The sequence below is a fragment of the Bombina bombina genome, chromosome 3 (genome assembly GCF_027579735.1).
Source record: "Bombina bombina isolate aBomBom1 chromosome 3, aBomBom1.pri, whole genome shotgun sequence".
NCBI classification, from domain to species: Eukaryota; Metazoa; Chordata; class Amphibia; order Anura; family Bombinatoridae; genus Bombina; species Bombina bombina.
This window is the reverse complement of record NC_069501.1, coordinates 1,063,909,608-1,063,933,117: the sequence shown is the minus strand read 5'-3', so window position 1 is coordinate 1,063,933,117 and position 23,510 is coordinate 1,063,909,608. Positions and strand designations below refer to the sequence as shown.

General features: G+C 36.4%; 1 protein-coding gene across 1 annotated transcript; it reads left to right on the top strand.

The window, feature by feature from the left end:
• The first annotated feature begins 3,500 nt into the window (after positions 1 to 3,500).
• On the top strand, positions 3,501 to 9,111 carry KRT18 (keratin 18). The gene is made up of 7 exons (XM_053708328.1): positions 3,501 to 3,986; positions 5,049 to 5,131; positions 6,100 to 6,256; positions 6,601 to 6,765; positions 6,938 to 7,063; positions 7,160 to 7,380; positions 8,906 to 9,111. Exons 1-7 carry the CDS (start codon positions 3,564 to 3,566, stop codon positions 9,027 to 9,029), a joined length of 1,299 nt encoding a protein of 432 aa, XP_053564303.1. The 5' UTR covers positions 3,501 to 3,563; the 3' UTR covers positions 9,030 to 9,111.
• Positions 9,112 to 23,510: the final 14,399 nt, after the last annotated feature.

Below are 23,510 nucleotides of genomic sequence, written 5' to 3'. Positions count from 1 at the left end.
TGGGGATAGGGGACTGTAATGAATTCCTCAAGAGATTAGATTTTTCTAGCACGTTGCTATGGAAAAAAATCACTTTGCAAGTTTCATGAAACCTTTAATTTTCTTATTTCTGCCTTGCCCTATACATATGCACATATATATTGTCTCTCACAAGATAGATTAGTGCTAAACTGTTTCCAGAGAAAATGTTGCCTTTAGCAAGTTGTGATACCTTTTAGTGAACCAAATCTTAAAAGAGAAAGACAGGAATTCCAGGGAAGACATTTGCAAGGTCTTGACAGTATACACAAGTACACATTTGCTCTACATTTGGCCAATAATAGCAATCAGCATGGGATTAATCTTTTCCAAGGACATTACGTCAAGCTAGTTCAACTCTCAGTGCTACTGTAGACTAATAATAAAATAATAAATAGTACTGTTGAGACTAGCTGTCTTGTTCAGAAAATACAGTTTACTATTTTATGCTTCAACATCTCTACAAACATTACCACTAATATACAAGTGCTATTTAACCCTTTAGTGCCTAAACAAACTGTTGCAGCTCTGGTGGACAGAGGGTGAATGATATGTAAAACTCCACATCCCGTAACTTCCCTCATTTGCGGCAAGAAACACAAACATCTTTGTTCTATTATTTTCCGGTTCTCTTATTGATTTACACTGTATCGTTTTGTTGGCTGGTTTCCAGGTAACAGCACTGAATTATTTTTTTTGTTAACCTAATAACTGCCAGACACCTTCAGCCTCACCCCCTTAGGAAATGATTTTTTCTGAAAGTATCTTCAAATATACCTGCCCTGTTGTTGGGTGGGGCAGTTCAAAGTGCTGCTGGGCTTTGACATGAAACGGAAATCCTAGTACAGGTGCTGTAGACATATACCGGTGTGAGTCATGCTTATATTTAGAGACGTAATTCCTGCCCTCTGCAGTCTGTGCACAAGACCAGCACCACACTGCCCGAATACACAATATTATAAATAAGTTCATAAAGCATTGCCAGTACACTTTAAAGAGAAATTACAGTCAAAATTGAATTCTCCATAAAAATGTAATATACTATCTATCTATATCTATCTATCTATCTATCTGTCTATCTATCTATCTATCTATCTATCTATCTATCTATCTATCTATCTATCTATCTATATATATATATAATATTTAATAATAATAATAATAATAATATTAATAATATATAATATATAATATTTAATGAAAATTGTGTGTGTGTTTTTTTTTTCTATTCCCAAAGACATTGGAGTGCATCCTGCATGATCCAGAATCCGAACAACATTCTACACAGTGATTGTTTAATCAGAACAAAGTACAAAATATATAGTTTTTATATAAAATGAATGTTTTAAACTATTTTAAATGACATCACACCGTTAAAAGACTGCTTATCCAATAATGTATCTACAAAATTCCACACATTTTTAAAAGATTGTGATCGACCACTTAATCTTACTCAGTGTAGAAAATTAATTTTGATCTCTTATGAGAGGCATTACAGGTTTTTACCCATGCTCAGTTTATATGTTAATAAACAAGACTGCTCCTTTAAAATATGAAACAATGAATAAATTAATTAATAAAAGCTATAGCTCTCAACACACTTAAATTATGAAAGTTTCATACAACTTATATATGGACATCAGATTGTCATTTCAATGAAAACTAAAACTGTTCAAACACTCCTCTATGAGATTAACCACATTTTACTGTTAAACTATTGAGGGCCAGACTACGAGTGGAGACCTAACAGTTACGCGCGAGCCATAAGGGGTTTATCGCAGGTGTTTGAGCATGTCGATTTTTCGCTCATATTACAAATTGAAAGTAAACGCAATCACTTGAGCGCAATTCAAGTTAATGCACCTCGGGTTAGCGCATCCTCAGAGCTCTGGTTAACTGTTTCAAGAAACAAAAAAGTTGCACAAAACACATCACAAATACCTTACAAATTGTATGTACATAATATATATGTATTTATGAATAAATTGAACATATTCTGCTTTGTGAAGAACATTGGAATATAAAATATTCATATTTTCATGTCGGGTTCGTGCACTTGAGAATATACGATCGGCTTTGCGAGCAAGTAGGGTGTTAGATCTTTTTTCCTCTTTTTTTGCTCCATTGACTTCTATGAGGGAATAGGTTATCATACTTGCAATATTGTAAATTCGGCTTTTTACGTGTGCCGTGTTAGCGCAAGTGCAAAAAACTGTTTACTTTCAACTCATAATACAAGCAAAAAAATGACTTGTAGCGCAGTTAACGCTCGAGCGGGAGCGTTAAATATCGCCCCACTCGTAATCTGGCCCAATAAAAATTTGAGTCGTTTTACCAATTTAATTGAGGGCTCTTTTAATGGTTTGCAATTAATCCATAATATTTTCTGAGCTGACATGCAATGTTTTTGCACAGCATTTCTAATGTATTGATATAGTGAAGATTGTATACACTTTTTACCATCTGGAACACATAGAAATAATGACCCTGTAGCAAGATTTTGATTAAACTAATGGGAATACAATTTTAAACTCCATTTCTGGTTGTGTTTCTGGTTGTTTGATTATTTATGCTAATTATTGTGTAAAATACTTTTTCTACCAAAACATAACCCTAGTAGCACCAATTAATATTGTGCAGGTCATACAATTACTATTATGTATGTGTAGAGCGACAATAAATTCCATATTGCTGGGTATATGATTTGAGGTAGGCAATTGCATTACAAAAAATATATATATCTCGTTTTTATTGAGTACAATAATGCATTTGCACTGTGTATGTAAGATAGTCTTAAAGTTTTTCTTTGCTTGTAGCATATGTTACTAGCATGAATTAAAACATTTTGTTAATCAACTGTGCCAAAGCAAATCTTTAACATTACTAGATATACATTAATAATATGGAGTATGCTTTTTTTTCCTGTTATTTGTTTTTGGCAGACTGTGAACATTCCTGATGAGTCACAGGACATCTCATATCCTGTTCCACTGAATAAATCAGGTATGCAAAATCATAAGTTTTCTTACCCAAACTTCTGAATCCTAAAAGTTTTAATGATGTAATTTATCAAACATAATATATCAATAGAGAAATACATTTAGATTCTTATTAATTTCCCAAGTGCAAGATACATTTTCTAGAGCAAGAAGGTGTATTACTGATAACATTTTATCAAATAATTCAGACAATATGTTCATACTTTTAGTGTAAATTTTAGCATGTTAACAGAAATCCTTTATTTATTTTTTCAGTGCTCATTTCTTTTGAAGTATAGTAAGATATTTAGACTGTGGTTAATGAATATACAGATAAAGTACAATAAGGAATGTATTAGTTCTCCCTTCACATTAACATCTCCGCCCTTTTAGTGTTTGAAAAGGGCAGGACCCAGTGTGGGGAGGAGGAGGGCACAATAACTCCCCCTTCTCTTACTGCTGAGCTTTTCATATAAAAACCAGCATCTGGTAAATACTGAGTATCCTGCAGCCCCTTGCCAAAGGTCTGTGCTTTTTTACTTGCTATCTCTGTCTTACAGAACAACCATGAGCTATTCCAGGTCTGTGTATTCTTCATCAGTGATGGGAGGGGGTGCCTACCGACCCTTGAGCAGTGCAGCACGCCTGAGGCCAGGTAGTAGTGCTGCCAGTGTCCATGCTGGTGCAGGAGGCTCAGGTGCCCGGATCTCAGTATCCAGGGTGTCTACTGTGGGTTCTGGGTTTGGTGGTGGCTTTAGCTATGGTGGGGTACCAGCAAGTGTGGGAGCAAGTCTGGTGTCTGGGGTGCAGAATGAGAAAGAGACCATGCAGTCTCTCAATGACCGCCTAGCATCCTACCTGGATAAGGTGCGCAACCTGGAGGCAGCGAATCAGAAAATTGAGTTACAGATCCGTGAGCATATGGAAAAGAAGGGACCCACTAAAGACTGGTCTCCATACTACAAAATGTTGGAAGATTTGCGCAAACAGGTAAGGAAGAAATTAACAATTATTCATCTAGGTGTGTGTCTATTATTGTGTGCTGTCAATAGCTATTAGTTAGTAAAGTTTTGTCTAAATTCTGCAAGATTTTGATTATATTCCCCTCTTTAAGTCTTCCTTCCAGTCTCCTAATATCTGTTTTATAAATAACGGATTGCTAGTTCTTGCAGGTGCTCTGCCTAAGGAAAGATTACATGGGTGTGGACATAATCATGTTGTATCCTGTTCCTGTATAGTATAGTTCTTATCTATTTTTTTTAAATCAATTACACATTTATTGTTTTCATTCTTTACTGTTATATTGTTTAATAAAGATGTGTCCCTAAATATCTTAGTTTAGCTAAGTATGTTATCCACTGTTATATAATTGAGAGTATTTTAATGTCTCCCCCCAGTTTCATAAAAAGACATACATTCTGCTCTCTCATAGTTTACAAAGAAAGTGACCAGATCTCTCTTAATGCAAGGCATTTGAATTAAAGGGACAGTTTACACCCATTTTTATATAACTGCATGTAATAGACACTACTATAAAGAATAATAGGCACAGATACTGATATAAAAATCCAGTATAAAACCTTTTAAAAATGTACTTAGAAGCTCCCAATTTAGCACTGTCTGACGGTAGGTAGGGGCACCCACTGAAAGGGGCTTAGAGCAGAAACCCCCCCCCCTCCGCATATGAAAAGACCCATTATACAAACATAAGCAAACTGAAGTCTGTACACGTCAGTGTACATCTAAACATTTGGGGCTTGGTTAGGAGTCTGAAAATCAGCACAATGTTATTACAAATTAAACAAAACTATACATTGTTGCAGATGCACTCCCAGATGGGCTATATAAATGGATCATCTACAAAACATTTATGAAAGAAAAATCTTTAATTTAAACTGGAGTCCAACTCACTTTTATCTGTAAAGTGTAGATATGTCCCTAGTGGTCATTTTGATTAATTGCTGGTGTATGCAGAATGCTCTAGTATAGTACAGTTTAATTTAGCCTTAGTTTGTTGCTTCATTTTTACCTGACTGTTTTTTTTGTTTCAAGGTTTTTGATAGCACAGTAGACAACTCCCAGCTGGTTCTGCAAATTGACAATGCGCGCCTTGCAGCTGACGACTTCAGAGTAAAGTGAGTTTTTATTATTTGCTCTTATACTGATTCATCAAAAACCTCAGTGTATTGGCTGCATCTTTTATTGATGTAGCAGTCCCCTATTATATAATTTTTGTCATCTTTAATTCTTTGAATATACATTTTTATGCCAGTTAGTTTAAGGACAAAATTAGATATTACTTTTGACTGCAGCAATAAATGCTTAAAGTTATTGTACAATTGAATGATTTAAAGCCCAGTATTTTAAAATACTCTTAAAAACATAGGCACTTTAAGTCATTACATTTTACAATTACGCTTCTTTTTTAAAATACTTACCTTTTTGTTATTGTAAATACACTGACAATCCTCTGCCCACATCTCCTTCAGTACTGAGCCGATCAATGACAAATCCGGCTTCCTCCAATGGTTGTGTGTCCCCTTTGGCATCCAATTCGTGAGGCACACAATGATTGGAGGAAGCTAGATCGTCATTTATATGCTCAATACTGAAGGAGATGCGGGTGGAGAATCAGCGGTAAGTTTACCAGAACAAAAAGGTATTTTGAAAAAGAAGCATAATTGTAAAGTTTAATGACTTAAAGTGCCCATGTTTTTAGAGTATTTTTAAATACTGGGCTTTAAATCATTCAACTTTACAATCACTTTAAATGACCTTTAAAAATAGTAGAATTACGTAAAAAACAGTGCATATAAAAAAGACAATGCAATAGCAATTACTCTGAATTTTAAATGAGCAGTAGATGTTTCTGACAAATTTTAAAATTGACTCGCCGGCCCCTTGTATCATGTAACAACCATATATGTATTCACTGCAAACTCTTGCACGTGCTCAGTAGGATAATTAAAATAATTTGCAAAGTCTCTTGAAACTGCATGCTCTGCAAGCTTTAAGCTTTGATATTGTTGCCGTCAGTAATTTTACTTGTGAATATACTGCATACTATTTTAATTACACTTACTATTTCCACTCAATTACCCAGGTTTGAATCAGAGCTGGCTATTCGTCTGTCAGTGGAGTCTGATATTACCGGCCTTCGTAAAGTTATTGATGATACCAACCTGTCTAGGCTGAACCTAGAGAATGAGATAGAGTCTCTCAAAGAAGAATTGATTTTCCTAAAGAAGAACCACCAAGATGTAAGTAAAGAAAAATCTTCAATGGATAGAGGGGTCCTATTTATATATCAGCTGTAGTAATTGCTACAATTACTGATTATTTGCTATAAGTCTTATAATCACTACAGTTCTGTTAAAAACGAAACTATTTTTCAGATCTTAAGTTGCCAATTTAATATAGAAATTTGATCAAAACAATTTGATAGCTCAGGAAAAACTGGGTTTACACTAATCACTATTAGTGTTGACTGAACTTGCTATTTGTACATAGTTTATAGTATTGTTATATTCTTTCAGGGGAGCTGTATTTTACTGCAAACGAGGCTGTCAAATTAAATAAATGTTAATGTTGTATCTTTTAACAGGAAGTTAATGAGCTGCAGGCACAGGTTGCTAATTCTGCAGTAACAGTTGAACTAGATGCCCCCAATACACAAAACCTTGGCAAAATCATGACAGATATTCGGGCACAATATGAAAATTTGGCACAAAAGAACCGTGAAGAAGTAGAAAATTGGTATCAATCACAGGTGAGTCTGTGCTTAAGGATATAGTCTCAAGAAAACCCTGGATACCTGCCCAGACGTTTGTGTGGCATTGTTAACTGTTGTATGCTATATGATCAAATGAATGATTTTGTAAAATGAGTAATGGAAATTCTCTATTAATAGAAGCAATCTCTGTCTTCCCTCCATATCTCAGGTGGAAGAGCATACAATTCAGATTGAACAAGATACACAAGAGTTACAGTCTTCAAGGACATCTGTGACTGAATTAAAACGCACATTACAATCCCTGGAAATTGAATTAGATGCTCTGCGCAACCAGGTATGAAAAATATATTAATAGTAGTAAATTTAAGGAATCTGTAACTAATTGTAATTACAAGGAATCATATTGTTTAACATGTTTTCCACCCTGCAGAAAGCCAACTTGGAAAGTAACTTGCATGAAAAAGAAGCACATTATGGATATGAGCTGGAATCTAGGGCGGCGCTTGCCTCAAGGCTGGAGGCTGAGCTAATACAAGCGCGCAGTGAATGTCAGCGACAGGCACAAGACTACCAGACACTACTCAACATCAAGATGAAGCTAGAGGAAGAAATCCAAACATACAGACGTCTCCTTGATGGAGATGACTTTGAGTAAGTGTCTAAAGATAACTCCACAATGGACCTTAAACTGATTTATATACTCTAAACTCATATTAGGAAGTCCTAAAGCTTCCCATCAATTAAAGGGACAGTAAACACCTGAGATTTTTATATAAATGTTTAGTTAGGCATAATAAAACAGTTTATTTCATTATTTATTTAGCCCCTTTTCATGTAATTTAGCTCTGAAAATAGAACAATTTCTAATTCTCAGAATATGAAATGTGCCCTGCTGATTCATATCTGTCCCTAGTTGGCTTTATCAGATAATTGTAAAACAATGTATTTTATACTAACTTTATGACTATGGGGCCTATTTATTAATGTGCAAGCGGACATGATACAATGTAGTGTGTCATGTCCGCCGCACATCGATAAATGCTGTCGGCATTTATCATTGCACAAGCAGATCTTGTGAACTGCTTGTGCAATTCCGCCCCCTGCAGATTTGCGGCCAATCGGCCCCTAGCATGGGGTGCCAATCAGCCCGATCATATAGGATCGGGCGGATTGATGTCCGCGGCCTCAGAGCAGACGGACAAGTTATGGAGCAGCGGTCTTTAGACCGCTGCTTCATAACTGCTGTTTCCGGTGAGCCTGAAGGCTTACGTGGAAACAGGGGCATCAAGCTTTATTCGGAGCTTGATAATTTGGCCCCTTTGTCTCTTGACTAAAGCTCAGATTGCTTTCTCCAAATAGGGCAAATGGTGGGTCGATTTGGGGTATTGGAAAATAAAAGCAGTAAAAAGGATGTCAATTTGTTTTAAAGACATGGAGGCCAAATTATCAAGCTCCAAATGGAGCTTGATGCCCCTGTTTCCATGCAAACCATAGCAGTTATGAAGCATAACTGGTCCGCTGCCTCTGAAGCTGGAGTCTGCCATCCGCCTGATCCTATACAATCGGGCTGATTGACACCCCCTGCTAGCCACCAATTTGCTACAAATCTGCAAGGGGCGACATTGCACAGCTACAGCGTATCATGTCTGACAGACATTGATAAATCGGCCCCTTGGGCTGATATTTTATTCTATAGCAACACATAAATGTTGTGTAATTACAAGGTGTTTACTGTCCCTTTAAGGGATTTAAGAGCATAAAGAAAGAGGAAAAAGAAAGATGCCCCACCTTGTCCCCAGTTTTGCATAACAAACACAGTTATATTAATATACTTTTTACCTCTGTGATTACCTTGTGTCTAAGCCTCTGCAGACTGTCCTTGCCAATCAGTGCTGACTCAAATAACTTCGGGAGTGAGCACAATTTTATCTATATGGCACACATGAACTAGCGCTGTCTAGCTGTGAAAAATTGTTAAAATGCACTGAGAAATTAGCATATGAGCCTACCTAGGTTTAGCTTTCAACAAAGAATACCAAGAGAACAAAAGAAATTTGATGATAAAAGTAAATTGGAAAGTTGTGTAAAATGGCATGCTCTATCTGAATCATGAAAGTTTAATTTTGACTACACTGTCCCTTTAACCATTGGTCTAATTTTGTCTTATTTCTTTCAGCCTTAAAGACGCCCTCACTGCCCAAACAACACAGACGGTGAAGAAAGTCATCACAACCACACAAAGAATTGTAGATGGAAAAGTTGTGTCAGAAAGTAACGACACAAAAGTCCTTCAGTCCTAGCTAAGTCCTAATGCTTGGAGACCCCTATATGTTTCATGCTCAATGCATTTCAATTAATAAAGAAGCCAAGCTTAACTATCAATCATTTGTATTTCTTTGTTGGCTTTTTGAGTGCAAAAGTCTTTTCACTACATCATAACCAGTGAGATAAATTACACATTAACAGTGACATAAAGTGTTATTACTATCAGTCAAATGTACCAAACTAACTAGTATTGCCGTGACTTGGTTTTCACGTGTTTTCAAGAAAGTTTGAAGTAATATTTTATCTCTTGACTCACATCATTATTTCAAATTTTGTCTCCTTAAAAACTAAACTGATTTTATTTATAATTTATAAATGACATCACATTGGTCTTTATAGACACAGACTTACTAAGCAAGTGAGGAAACATTTAAAGGGACATTAAACACCAAATGCATATTGAGGCTACTCCCCACCTCCAAGTCATTGGTGCCACCATGTTGAAATCTAGTTTTTACTGCATTCAATTGCTGATGTGTTTCTGCATGTGCAGCAACTCTCCTTTAGATATCTGCAGTGTAACCTAGGTTCCAAAATGGTGGCACTCCTAGTTAGATAAAGGTTCTTGAAATGTATTTAGTGTTAAATGTCCCTGTTTTGTCATTTAAAGGGATAGTAAACACTGAGTTCTGTTCGCTCATAAAACTTACTAACTTTTCACAGCAGAGGAGGTAAGATAAGGAAAACAAGGTTACAACATGGTGTCTCCCTTTGCTTTATGGAGACTAAACTTTATGCATAGACCTTAAAGGGACATTAAACCCACATTTTTTCTTTCATGATTTAGATAGAGAATACCATTTTAAACAACTTTGTAATTTACTTCAATTATCTAATTTGCTTCATTCTCTTGATATTCTTTCCTGAAAAGCATATCTAGATAGGCTCAGTAGCTTCTGATTGGTAGCTACACACAGATACCTCATGTGATTGGCTCACCAATGTGCATTGCTATTTCTTTAACAAAGGATATCTAAAGATTGCAGCAAATTAGAAAATAGAAGTAAATTGGAATGTTGTTTAAAATTGTATTCTCTATCTGAATCGTGAAATAATTTTTTTGGGTTTAATGGCCCTTTAAATATATAAATATATATGTTATATCATTTAAAAAAAATACATCTTCATAATCTCAGAATTTGTCCTTTCATATAAAATCTTAGACAGGTAAAAAGGAACTGATCTGTTATTCTAATCAATATCCTCCATCTAGAAAATGCCAGTATTTTCCATAGGCCTATACTAGAAGGGTCCTGTTACTATATAAAAAGAAATAAACAGAAGCAAAGGAATTGGAAGGTTTTTTTTCTTACAAAAACAAACAAGGTGAACTATTGCATAGGGGTTAGTTTTGTCACTATGGAAACATTTAATACATTTACTTACTGGCTTCTTCAGTCAGGCAATTTGTCAGGGGTAGATGGGCACAAGGAATGCCAAGAAAACAATGCTTGACTGCACATAATTACCAAGGCCAGACTAAAGGTCAATGTCTATAAATTCTAAAAATCCTACTGAATTTACCCTTCTGTACTGGGGACAAGAAAAACAAAAGGGAACTTGAAATATGCGTTCTCATGGGGAAGCATCTTCTAAATCAGGATGTAATTTACTAAAACTCTGGGTTAATGAAAACAGCCGCTATGGTAGAGTTTAGGTTGAGAGTTTCTGACTGCAGTTTGAACCAGTTGTAAAAAGACAACACATTAGGAATATGTGAATTCCTTTCTATTGTCTGTGAGTTTTCACTGGTGTTTCCCAAACTCTGGTTTACAATAGAATGTCCTAAATCAATATTATTTCCCACTGTTTCAAAATAATGTAGAGAAACAAGACTTTAGTTAGACTTGGGTTGGGTCAGATAGCCCACATCTGAGCCAACTAGATCTCATTGTAACTAGTGATTCTAAAGCCATTTAATCGCATGTAATTACAGTTATCACTAGTAACATTAAAGGGACACTCAGGTTTTATTAAATTCTAATGATTCAGATGCAACATGTAATTTTAAATAACTTTGCAATTTACTTCCATTAAAAAAAATGTGCAGTGTCTTTTATATTTACACTTTTTTTGAGTCACCAGCTCCTACTGAGCATGTGCAAGAACTCAGACTATACGTATATGCATTTGTGATTGGCTGATTGCTATCACATGTTACAGGGGGAGTGGAAATATACATACCTTTAAAATGTGTTAGAAAAGAATCTACTACTCATTTGAAATTCAGAGTAAATGCTATTGTATTGTCTTGTTATCTTGCATTTGTTGATTATGCAAATCTGCTGTGTTTACTGGTCCTTTAATAAACAGTATAATCTGATGCTAAAATGTTTTGGTGCCATTGTCTTATCTGGGCTGTAATTAGGTTCTTTCAACTAAAATCTTCTGTTTACTGATGAAATGAACTTCACTCACATTCCACTGATAAGACCATGTAAACTAAATATATTAGAAAATACCTTGCATAATGGAGGAGACCCTAAGACCAACATGATCACAAAATGGCAAATTAAATCCTCTGCTGTACTGGATTTGAAGGTTCATTATTCATTCAATATGTTGTAACACTTCTTACACTAGTGACAATTCCCTGGGTCAACTGGCACTTTTTTTTTTTAAATGTAAAATTTCCTATTGATAAAAATGTGCATCTAAGATAGCCCTAAAAACATAGGAGGATTGCTGTAAGGGCATATACCATACAAATCTCTGTTCTACACAAACAGACCTTAAAATATTTTTTTTTTCCCTTACTGCATTTACGTGAGAGAATTTCAAAATGTTTGTTTCTTTAGAAGATGCATGTTCCTATTTTAAGAAAAATGTCTCTGTGTGCTCCGGTTTGTCATTATTAGACATGTGCATTCAGCGTTTGTTTTTAGGTAGACTCAGGAGCAGCAATGCACTACTTAAAACTGGCTGGTAATTGATGGCTACAAACATTTGTCTCTTGTCATTGGCTCACCAGATGTGCTCAGCTAGTTCGCTTGAGTGCATTGCTGCCCTGAAGCTGACTTTAACCTTGGATCTGTTAAACACACTTATACAGTTCAATAATAAAATAATTTTATACATTAGAACATTTTCGTGTACTTGTATGTTCCTTTTAATGACTATGCTGCCGATTTATTAAGCAGTCAAAGCTGCTTATTCCACGCAAGCTTTCTGGCTTGCCGGAATCAGGGGTTAAGAAGCAGCGGTCATAAGACCACTGCTCCTTAACTCGTCCTCTAGCGGCCGATTGGCCGCAAATGTACAGGGGGCTGCATTGCACAAGCTTTTCACCAGAAATGCTTGTGCAATGATAAAAGCCGACAGAGTATGCTACAGCGGATCATGTTTGTCCGACATTTAATAAATCAGCAAAAAACTCATTTGAGTTATGGTGGAGATAAAACCATAATATTAAAATCCTCTATTACATAAAAGTAAGTGCTGTAGAACAGTTATTAAATACGCATCAGCCAATAGGATCTTTTCTACCTTAATTCCAATTGGCTGATATTTAATAACTATTCTACCTAGTTAAAATAAATACAAACTTGCCTGTAAAATAAAAATAAATCCTAAGAAAGCTACAATGTAACTATTAGTTATATTGTAGCTATCTTAGGGTTTATTTTACAGGTAAGTATTTAGTTTTAAATAGGAATAATTTAGTTAATGATAGTAATATTTATTTAGATTTATTTAAATTATATTTAAGTTAGGGGGTGTTAGGTTTAGGGTTAGACATAGGTTTAGGGGTTAATAACTTTAATATAGTGGCGGCGACATTGGGGGCGGCAGATTAGGGGTTAATAAATGTAGGTAGGTGGCGGCGATGTTAGGGCCGGCAGATTAGGGGTTAATAATATTTAACTAATGTTTACGAGGCAGGAGTGCGGCGGTTTAGGGGTTAATATGTTTATTATAGTGGCAGAGACATTGGGGACGGCAGATTAGGGATTAATAAGTGTAGGTAGTGGCGGCGACATTGGGGGCGGCAGATTAGGGGTTCATAAGTATAATGTAGGTGGCGGCGGTGTCCAGAGCGGCAGATTAGGGGTTAATAATATAAAGTAGGTGTCAACGATGTCTGGGGCGGCAGATTAGGGGTAAATAAGTGTAAGATTAGGGGTGTTTAGACTCGGGGTTCATGTTAGAGTGTTAGGTGTAAACAGAAATTTTATTTCCCCATAGGAATCAATGGGGCTGCGTTAAGGAGTTTTACGCTGCTTTTTTGCAGGTCTTAGACTTTTTTCAGCCAGCTCTCCCCGTTGATACCTATGGGGAAATCGTGCACGAGCACGTTACACCAGCTCACCGCTGACTTAAGCAGCGCTGGTATTGGAGTGCGGTATTGAGCAAAATTTTGCTCAACGCTCACTTCTTGTCTTTTAACGATGGGTTTCTGAAAACTCGTAATACCAGCGCTGCAGATAAGTGAGTGGTGAGAGAAAACTGCTCGTTAGCACCGCACAGCCTCTAACGCAAAACTCATAATCTAGGTGATTGTTATTTGACTCTCAGCAGCAGATGGTAGGTTTAACTTGCTGCTTGGTGAAGCTCCTTTCCAGAGAAAAAACAATACGCATTTAGAGTTGTGGTGGAGATAAAACCATGAGATTAAACCCTCCTCTCATAAAAGTAAGAGATATAGGGGCCGATTAAGGGCGGACGGACATGATACGATGTAGCGTATCATGTCAGCAGCACATCGAAAAATTACAACAGCATACGCTGTCGGCATTTATCATTGCACAAGCAGTTCTTGTGAACTGCTTGTGCAATGCCGCCCCCTGCAGATTTGCGGCCAATCAGCCGCTAGCAGGGGGTGTCAATCAGCCCGATCGTATAGGATTGGGCAGATTGATGTCTGCAGCCTCAGAGCCTGAAGGCTTGCGTGGAAACAGGGGCAAAAATTAGGCCCCATAGAGTTATTGAATAGAAAATGAGCAAATCTAGGCAAGTATCCCTACTTACTTTACCCCAGAAGTACCCTGTTTACATTGTTACCAATGCACCAGGGAACTCTGGGTAAGATATTCAAAGTAGATATTTAATAACTCGTATGGGTATTGCTTTTTATGTACCCATATAGGGTATCACAAGAAAGCCAGTACATAATATGAAAGGGTCTACTTAGGTGAGCGTAAAATTATTGTGAAACTAATACAACGCAAAAATGCCTGTGTGGAACTGGGAAAACCTACATCCAAAAACTACTGAGGATGTGTATTTTATCTGCTTTGCTGTGGCCAATTATAACAGATATACATGAGTTTATTCACTGATCAACCAATCACTGTGTAGACTGCCTCCGGGTCATTCCAAGGTCTCACATCACATTTTGAGTCTAATATTCCCTTTATGCTTTTTAAAAGAACTTAAGATTTAAGTTTAATTTACCATTTGCAGTTCATAGTGCTATGCAATAAAATGTTAACATGTATATACATAGAAATGCATTTTGTTTTTAATTTATTTTAATACAGTATTTCTTACATTCTTTGGTAAAGTCCTGCTTTCTCTTTTTTCTTATGTTGCAATACAGGGGTTGTGACACTACAGCAGTATCTGACTCCTGAGCTTAGTGAGTTATGCTACTAAGAACTCAGAGATTACTTTGCTTTGGGTATAGTGAAAGTGATGGTAAATCCAAGAATATAAAAAACGCTTGGATTTACCATCACTAAAAATAAACATTAGTTTGTCATCTTGTACTAAAAAAATTGTGTTAAACTCACCCTATCTGTGCGGCAAGCAGATCGCTAAACTACTCCAATGGGGTGAAGTTTCCACCTCTAAACACCAATAGCCGTGCTATTAGATTAGAGTGGAAATGTCACCTGATTGAAGAAGAGCGCTGTGCCGTGGGGGCAGCCGGATGCGCTGAGTTAGAGATATACTGTACTTGCGGTACAAATAGGGTGAGTTTTATTAGTAAATGATGAATGAAACTAATGTTTATTTTTAGTGGTTGTTATACGCTTTAAAGGGACAGTCTAGGCCAAAATAAACTTTCATGATTCAGATAGAGCATGTAATTTTAAACAATTTTCCAATTTACTTTTATCACCAATTTTGCTTTGTTCTCTTGGTATTCTTAGTTGAAAGCTTAACCTAGGAGGTTCATATGCTAATTTCTTAGACCTTGAAGCCCACCTCTTTCAGATTGCATTTTAACAGTTTTTCACCACTAGAGGGTGTTAGTTCACATATTTCATATAGATAACACTGTGCTCGTGCACGTGAAGTAATCTGTGAGCAGGCACTGATTGGCTAGACTGCAAGTCTGTCAAAAGAACTGAAAAAAGGGGCAGTTTGCAGAGGCTTAGATACAAGATAATCACAGAGGTTAAAAGTATATTATTATAACTGTGTTGGTTATGCAAAACTGGGAAATGGGTAATAAAGGGATTATCTATCTTTTAAAACAATAACAATTCTGGTGTAGACTGTCCCTTTAATTTACCATCTCTTGAAGTGATACTGCATATAGAAGTATTGCACAGGAACAGTACTATTTTATATATGTGTGTGTGTTTAGGAACATAATACGTATTCTTAAAGGACCATTAAATAAGTATAATTGTTATATAATCAACAAACGTGTAATAAATAGACAATAACACATAGGGCCCAATGATCTAAAACTCACAATTTCTGACTTTTTTCTTGCCGACCCTCACAGGGGTTGCCCTGGTGGAATTATCATAAAAAAGGGGCAGTCCCTGCGAGTGCCGAAATGTCTCCTATTGAAATTAATGGAATTCGCTAGAAAGGGACACAGTGACACTTGCATTGTGGAGCGAAGCTAGCAGTGAGCAGGGTGCGCACTTTAAAAATTAAAACCTGCGTATAGCATCTTACAATTGCCTGTATGTTTGTATACATGTGTTTGTCTGTTAGGGTTGTAAGTATTTTGTTATTTTGAGAAAAGCTTGTCACCTTTTAGTTAGTGAGAAAAACAGAATTACGCTAAAATTAAAGAGACAATTTCATATCCGCCCATGATCAGCCCATTTTATGAAAAAACTAAAACAATTACTCTTTGTATTTTGTACGTAAGAGTACAAACTTCGAAGTGATTTTTGCACATCCAGTGTACTTAAAATATGGTTCACGCTGTGCATATTTATTATGTTTTAATCCTGAGTAATTTACATACAAAATTTGACATTTTTGATAAAATATGATTTTAAAATTGTTGATGCACTTTATCAATACCATTTTTTACTGTGTATTTTTGTGTGAATGGTTCAATTATTCATTTTGTAAGATTTTTAAAATATGAATTTTATTGTGCACTTTTGTAATGTATGCCTCTTCTCACCATACGAGACACCCTGTTTTCATGGTAAAAAGTTGTTTTAGATCATTCCACCAGGGTAATAGAAGGACTGGCAAGCATTTAATAATCTCACCAGCCCATAGACCTTAAAGGGACGTAAAACCCAATTTTTTTTCTTTCATGATTTAGATAGAACATAACATTTTAAACAACTTTCTAATTTACTTCTATTATCATATTTCCTTTGTTTTCTTGTTATCCTTATTTGAAAAGCAGAAATGTAAGCTCAAGAGTGTGCACGTGTCTGCAGCACTATATAGCAGCAGTTTTGCAACAATGTTATACATTAGCAGGAGCACTAGATGGCAGCACTATTTCCTGTCCTGTAGTGCTTCAGGCATGTGCACGCTACCTACCTAGGTATCTCTTCAACAAAGAATAACATGAGAATGAAACATTTTTGATAATAGAAGTAAATTGGAAACTTTTTAAAAATTGTATTCTCTAAATAATGAAAGGAAATATTTGGGTTTAATGTCCCTTTAAGCTCATCAGGCTCTTAGTGTTTGTATGAGTGTGTATGTGTGTATGTGTGTGTATATGTGTGTGTGTGTTTGTATGAGTGTGCATGTGTGTATGTGTATGTATATGTGTGTGTGTGTGTGTGTGTTTGTATGAGTGTGTATGTGTGTGTGTGTGTGTTTGTATGAGTGTGTATGTGTGTATATGTGTATGTGTTTGTATGAGTGTGTATGTGTGTATGTGTGTGTATATGTGTGTGTGTGTTTGTATGAGTGTGCATGTGTGTATGTGTATGTATATGTGTGTGTGTGTGTGTGTGTGTGTTTGTATGAGTGTGTATGTGTGTATGTGTGTGTATATGTGTGTGTGTGTGTGTGTTTGTATGAGTGTGTATGTGTGTATGTGTGTGTATATGTGTATGTGTTTGTATGAGTGTGCATGTGTGTATGTGTATGTATATGTGTGTGTTTGTATGAGTGTGTATGTGTGTGTAAACAAATCACTGAGTTTCAACAGTCAGGGGAATAAAGTTAACACTTAGGTGAAAAATATTGTTATTTAAAAAAGTAAAAATATACATAGATACATTTTCACATTTTCCTTGTTTATTAGTCACATACTATGGAGACATTTAGAGCCACATGTTCATATGTATATGTGTATAAGTAGCTTTAAAATTCTGCAGTACTGTATGAGATTCAAATAACAAATACATCAAGCAAATGGAAGTTTACATGCAGATACAGCATGCTTGAAAAACCTGCTGGTTCACTTGTAACTTAGTAATGTTAAAGTTGATCCTATGTTTCTGAGAGTTTCTGAAGACTCGCTAGAAACACGTGACGGGCCCACAAGCTCCGTTCGGAGCTTGATAAATGGGCCCCAAAGTGTCCCTTACAAAGCAAACGTTATATGTGATGACAGAAGAAAAAAGAAAAAAACACCTACACCAAAGACAAAAAAAAGTTTTTAGAAATTATTTTGCTTTTCATAAATTTGTATTAGGTAACAGTTTTTTATATATGTAAGGAGCCTAAAAGTTAGGAGACCTCTGACTGTTATATTTACCTATGTTTGGTTCCTGGAAAAAGATGGTCAAGCCTACAATATATTATAACAAAAGAAAACCAGGGCGTAGCCTCTATTTCATCTTATCCTCTGACATTTCCTGTTTTCCTCCTACATGGTCAGAATACCAGTAACACATATAGAATTCAACAAGAGCAACAGTAATAGGTTACTGTAATCTACTGCAGTCTACTGGTCTGTAACATACAATTTATAAAATGCCAAGGACTCCATATTAGATGTTGAGCCATTTTTTTTTAAAAAAAAATTTAAACTAGGGAAAAAAATTATTTTTGGACGTACATTTTGACAAATATTTTCCAGGCTGGTGTGTATGCACATATCCTGCTTATGTTGATATTAAACTATGCTTTATTACACAATATAAAGCAATGGCTCTGGAGGGCCTCTCATTTTAGCAGAGCCCTTTCTGGCTGTTTGCAATAAGCAGAATCTGAGGTAGAAGTCATATGGGGGGGGGGGGGGGGATTCTGTGACTGATGGTCATTCTTACCCTTTGGTTTGTCTGCACCATAGGATATGCAGTTGTACAGGTTATCTGTACAAATGTGGGGCCATCTTTTTCTTTATAGCAACACTGTGGTGGCCATCTTGGAAATTCTGCCACCATATTGTAAAGGCAAATCTTTAGTCTTTACCCTTTCCTTAATATGTGAGACCTGTAGAAAGGCCACTATCAGTTGAAAGGCTAGTTGGCCCCTCTAGAGGTGTGGGCCCATTCGCAATTGAGACCTCTGAGACCCCTATAGTTATCCCCCTGCTTTAACCCCTTGGCATTGCAGTGCAGCCAAGTAGGTAAGGGTGTTCAAACCAAGAATATTCTTTTTATAAACCACTCAAACAAATGCTTAAAAACATAATACTCAAAATGTTTCTGTATATGAAAAAAACAGCAATTAAACATGTTAAAATATTTATTTTATGGACCTGAAATGTAAAACAAATACAAGAGGAAGTGCATATTTGTGTACAGTTGATACCTAAGTATTTATATCTCACTGCCAGATTTACTCATCCATCAAAAACCAAAGAGCTTTAAAACAGTTTAAAATATTCTCTTTTAGATAGTTTTGACAGAACAAACTAATATAGGTTGAGGGTCATAAGAATTACAATAAATTGAAAAAGCTACACCCCTGCAAAAAAATACTTTAGGTACCGGAAAAAAACAAAAACATCCTGAGCATGAAATTTGTCATTTATGTTGTATTGCGTAAACATTAAACTAATGCACCTCTAAAATGTTATATATGTGTTACAAGTAAAGTAAAACGGACATTACCCAAACGGTTGTGGGTAAAGCCCGATGTACTGTAATTCCCACATCTACAGTATTTCTTTTGCATCCGCCTGGGGGTTCAAGGAAGTCGCCCCACCGATCCTCTGGCATACACCCCAAGTGAACCTTGGGGAATGAGGTTTAAAAGGGGGGTTATGCCCCTTTGAACCCCCATGCGGAGGCAAATAAAATAGTGAAGATGGGGGAATTACAATGCATTGTGTATATGTTTGATGCAGTGACGCCGCATTTTAAGGGGATTTATGATCTTACATCGGGCTTTACCCACAGCCGATTGGGTATCCTAGGATTACCCAATATCTGACTTTACCCAAAACATATGTACTAAAGAGACGGGAACCAAGTTATTATAATAATGCATCCAAATTGCATGAAGTTTTAGCTAGTAGTTTGGGCTGTAGCAAAACCTAAAAATTCTGATATTGCCATCGGGAAAATATAATTTTTCACAAATAATTACTCAACCTAGATATGTATATCCGTTCAAGAGTTATAGGATTTAAATCATAGGATTAAACATATAAAAAGTAGCAAATTTATGCAGCTATAATATCAAATGGTCATATAACAAATTACTCATCAACACACCTGATAAATGTTAAAAAAATATGTTTGCATGGAATACAAAGTTTTCATGTTTATGTTAGAAAAGTAAACAAAGGGAGACCCCATGGTTGTTGACATGATTTTTCCAGGGTGGATGGAAGCAAACAACTAAAATGCTTTGAACAAAATAACATCAGTGGCAATATTAGAGATTTGCTTGATGTACATTTGAGCTACACATAAGTTTAAAAGGAAATCAGGAACAGTAAATACATGGTAGATATAATAATGCTTCCAAAACAAAGATTAGCATGAAACTATGCAGCTGTACTAAAAAAAATCTGTAAAGTTTTAATTTCTGTATAGTAACAAGAAACACTATGTTAAAACCTAGATTTTACTTATATAATGTATTCTGCTGAACGATAATTAGGGACAGATATAGGATGATTATGAGTGGAGCGCTATTTAAAGCTACTTCTCCAGTGTTAACTCCACTAGAATAAAGCCAAACGTCAAATATCGCGATTGCATTAACTTATTCCCTCATAGAAGTCAATGTCTAGTCGCGCACAAAACCAGTCGTGTTTTCTCAAGTGCGCTAATAATTTTTTACATTCCAATGTTCTTCATATAGCAGAATGTGAAGCAGAATGTATAATTTATTCATAAATACATGTTTCTACATATATCTGATGGTATTTGGGAAAAATATATATCTATACACACACACACATATACAGTCGTATGCAAAAGTTTAGGCACCCCTGACAATTTCCATGATTTTAATTTATAAATAATTGGGTGTTTGGATCAGCAATTTCAATTTGATCTATCAAATAACTGAAGGACACTGTAATATATCAGAAGTGAAATGAGGTTTATTGGATTTACAGAAAATGTGCAATATGCATCAAAACTAAATTAGACAGGTACATAAATTTGGGCACCCCAACAGAAACATCGCAATAATATTTAGTAGAGCCTCCTTTAGCAGAAATAACAGCCTCTAGACGCTTCCTATAGCATGTAATGATTGTCTGGATTCTGGATGAAGGTATTTTGGACTATTCCTCCTTGCAAAGCATCTCCAGTTCAGTTAGGTTTGATGGATGCCGAGCATGGACAGCCCGCTTCAAATCACCCCACAGATTTTCAATGATATTCAGGTCTGGGGACTGGGATTGCCATTCCAGAACATTGTACTTGTTCCGCTGCATAAATGCCAGAGTAGATTTTGGGTCGTTGTCTTGTTGAAATATCCAGCTCCGTCATACCTTCAACTTTGTGACTGATTCCTCAACATTATTCTCAAGTATCTGCTGATATTGAGTGGAATCCATGCAACCCTCAACTTTAACAAGATACCCAGTATCGGCACTGGCCACACAGCCCCACAGCATGATGGAACATCCACCAAATTTTACTGTGGCTAGCAAGTGTTTGTCTTGGAACGCTGTGTTCTTTTGCTGGCATGCATAACACCCCTTGTTATGACCAAATAATTCAATCTTTGTTTTATCAGTTCACAGCACCTTCTTCCAAAATAAAGCTGGCTTGTCCAAATGTGGGTTTGCATACCTCAAGTGACTCTGTTTGTAGTGTGTGTGCAGAAAAGGCTTCTTCCGCATCACTCTCTAATACGCTAAATTGTTGAACGATGCACAGTGACACCATCTACAGCAAGATGATGTTGTAGGTCTTTGGAGGTGGTATGTGGGCTGTTTTTGACCGTTCTCACCATCCTTTGCCTTTGCCTCTACAATATTTTACTTCTGGCCTTAACAAGAACTGTGCCTGTGGTTTTCCATTTCTTCAGTCTTCACTATGTTCCTCACAGTGGACACTGACAGCTTAAATCTCTGCAATAGCTTTTTGTAGCCTTCCCCTAAACCGTAATGTTGAACAATCTTTTTTTTTTTCAGGTCATTTGAGAGTTGTTTTGAGGCCCTCATGTTGCCACTCTTCAGAGGAGAGTCAAAGAGACCAACAACTTGCAATGGGCCACCTTAAATACCTTTTCTCACGATTGGTTGCACCTGTCTATGAAGTTCAAGGCTTAATGGGCTCACCAAACCAATTGCGTGTTTCAATTAAACAGTGCCAGGTAGTTACAGATATTCAAATCAACAAAATGACAAGGGTGCCCAAATGTATGCACCTAATTTAGTTTTGATGCATATTGCACATTTTCTGTAAATCCAATAAACCTCATTTCACTACTGAAATATTACTGTGTACTTCAGTTATTTGATAGATCAAAATGAAATTGCTGATCCAAACACCCAATTATTTATAAATGAAAATCATGGAAATTGTCAGGGGTGCCTAAACTTTTCCATACAACTGTATATATATATATATATATATATATATATATATATATATATATATATATATATATATATATAAAACACAGGAATGGACCGCACTCACAGACTGGACTGGGTACACATCCTAAGCCACTGTTAACTCCACAGCCCTGAACACTGACAGACAGCTGCAGAGTTCCCAGCAACCCAGGCAGTTAACCCCAGAGCAACCTGGGTGTCAGGACCGCAGGGGAGCATTACAAACATTAACACAAAACACAAAAAACCCAGCACTCACTAGCAGATTCACAGCAATGTTTAAAAGCAAAAGTGGGGGAATTCAGTTACATTTGGCGCCAAAGGATCAAGCCCAGGAACACGACAAGGTCTCCCCCTTCCTGGGACCCTAAACCAGCACCCACACAATGCATACTTCCAAACAAACCAACTGGGAACCTTCCCCCAGTTTTGCTTTTAAACATTGCTGTGAATCTGCTAGTGAGTGCTGGGTTTTTTGTGTTTTGTATATATATAGAAACACAAATACATACATATAATTAAAAGGAGATCCTACGAATATCTTTTTTTAAGAGAATATTTGTCACTAATTGATACGGCTAAACAGAAAGGGATTCTAAATAAATTAGCCCGAATTTAAATATCTTAATAATAATTTCTCCAAAACTGCAATAATTTATCATTTGCCTAAAGTCCATAAAAATGTAAAAATCCTCCCTGGGTGACCCATTGTGTCTGGGATAAATTCTCTCACTTCACATTTATCAGAATATGTGTATTTTCTTCTTAAATGGGAAGAGTCCACAGCTGCATTCATTACTTTTGGGAATTCAGAACCTGGCCACCAGGAGGAGGCAAATACATTCCAGCCAAAGGCTTAAATGCCTCCCCCACATCCCTCATCCCCCAGTCATTCTTTGCCTTTCGTCACAGGAGGTTGGCAGAGAAGTGTCGGAAGATTTTTATATAGTCTCTTATGGAGGGTAGTACTCTTCGAAATGGGACTGGAGTTTTAAATAATCCTGTCAGCATCTCAGTGAGAGCATGGATGAATGTTAGAATCTGGAGATGGAGGGAGAGTCTTTCCTCGAAACCATCCCGACTCATATTAACAGCTCCTTAGCAATCAGTGTTGACGAGTTTCACTGCCTGCTTTCTTCTCTCAAGTCCATGTCAGAAGCGAGGCTACTATCTGTCACACTTGAAGGGCCGTGTTCCTGTTCCATGACGCTGATTCTGGTAAGATTGTTTAATTTTACTTTGATGATGTGACATAAGTAATGTAAACGAAGAAGTCAGGGTCTCAGTGGGACTCCTTTATCTTTATAAGGAATCAAGGGGTAATATCTCCTGAGGTGGGTTATTGAACGGGGGGACTTTAATCATGTTT